General features: G+C 53.5%; 1 protein-coding gene across 1 annotated transcript in view; it reads left to right on the top strand.

Moving 5' to 3' along the window:
• The first annotated feature begins 6 nt into the window (after positions 1-6).
• Positions 7-1,124, top strand: part of jph3a (junctophilin 3a) — a 14,945-nt gene continuing 13,827 nt past the window's right edge. Inside the window, exon 1 of the mRNA XM_008406062.1 lies at positions 7-933. Within this exon, the coding sequence (XP_008404284.1) occupies positions 552-933 (382 nt within the window). The 5' untranslated portion in view covers positions 7-551. The remainder of the gene's footprint in view (positions 934-1,124) is intronic.

Here is a 1,124-nt window from a genome sequence, read left to right as displayed (position 1 = left end):
CTTTAGCCTACACCCAGGAGCCATTTCTCTGGCTAGCACTAGGCTAACGCCTTCGTTTTGGTTGTATTTACCCAGAATGCTCCGCGCTATAGTTCACTTCAGGTCTCCGGTCCGCTTGGCRTTCACATATGCATTCGAACAGCACCAGAGTTCACTTCAACCGAACCGAGATCTGGGTTTTTAGGCGAACTAGAATTCATTTCAACCGAAGCAAGACCGAAGTTTTTACGGTGGACTAAAGTTMATTTAAACTGAAGTTTTTAGGCGGACCAGCGTTCACATAACTGAACCGAGACCAAAGTTTGTAGGCGGACTAGTTTTTTTTCTTTTCCCCTTTTTTGGTCCACTTAGGCATTCACACCTCCACAAAGTGGACCTTCTACAGCTGGATTAAAGTGGACTAAACACCCTGAAACCGCTTTCACATCGAGAACTCGCCTTCTTGAGGCTCCTGCTGTCTGATCCACACCTCCCTCCAAATTCCCTCTGACTGAAGCAGTCGCTCCAGCTTTTCCTCACGTTCTACGTTTTTGCCTAAACCTGTTTCATGCATGTCCACTGGAGGCAGGTTTGACTTTGATGATGGGGGGTCGTACTGCGGGGGGTGGGAGCAGGGCAAGGCCCACGGCCGGGGGGTTTGCACGGGGCCCCAGGGCCAGGGCGAGTATGCTGGCGCCTGGAGCCACGGCTTCGAAGTGCTGGGCGTCTACACCTGGCCCAGCGGGAACAACTACCAGGGCACCTGGGCGCAGGGCAAGCGGCACGGCGTCGGCGTGGAGAGCAAGGGCCGCTGGGAGTACAGGGGGGAGTGGACCCAGGGCTTCAAGGGTCGCTACGGGCAGCTGGAGAGCACGGCCAGCGGGGCCCGCTAYGAGGGGACGTGGAGCAACGGGCTGCAGGACGGCTACGGCACGGAGACATACTCCGACGGAGGTAAGGGTCGCACCTGTGGGGCGGYGTATGGGGTCACAGAGGTTAGAAGAGGCWTCAGTTTCCAGGTTTGACCAATTCCGGTTTCTTATTTTAGGGAAGCGAGAAAATATTAAAGAGGCAGTTTTATGTCAAATTAACTTTTTCAGTTTTAATATTATTCCCTCATTTAAAACATACCTGGAGCGTTGCCT

Source organism: Poecilia reticulata, linkage group LG3 (assembly GCF_000633615.1).
Source record: "Poecilia reticulata strain Guanapo linkage group LG3, Guppy_female_1.0+MT, whole genome shotgun sequence".
NCBI classification, from domain to species: domain Eukaryota; kingdom Metazoa; phylum Chordata; class Actinopteri; order Cyprinodontiformes; family Poeciliidae; genus Poecilia; species Poecilia reticulata.
The sequence above is the reverse complement of the archived record's forward strand: the minus strand, read 5'-3'. Positions and strand labels throughout refer to the sequence as shown.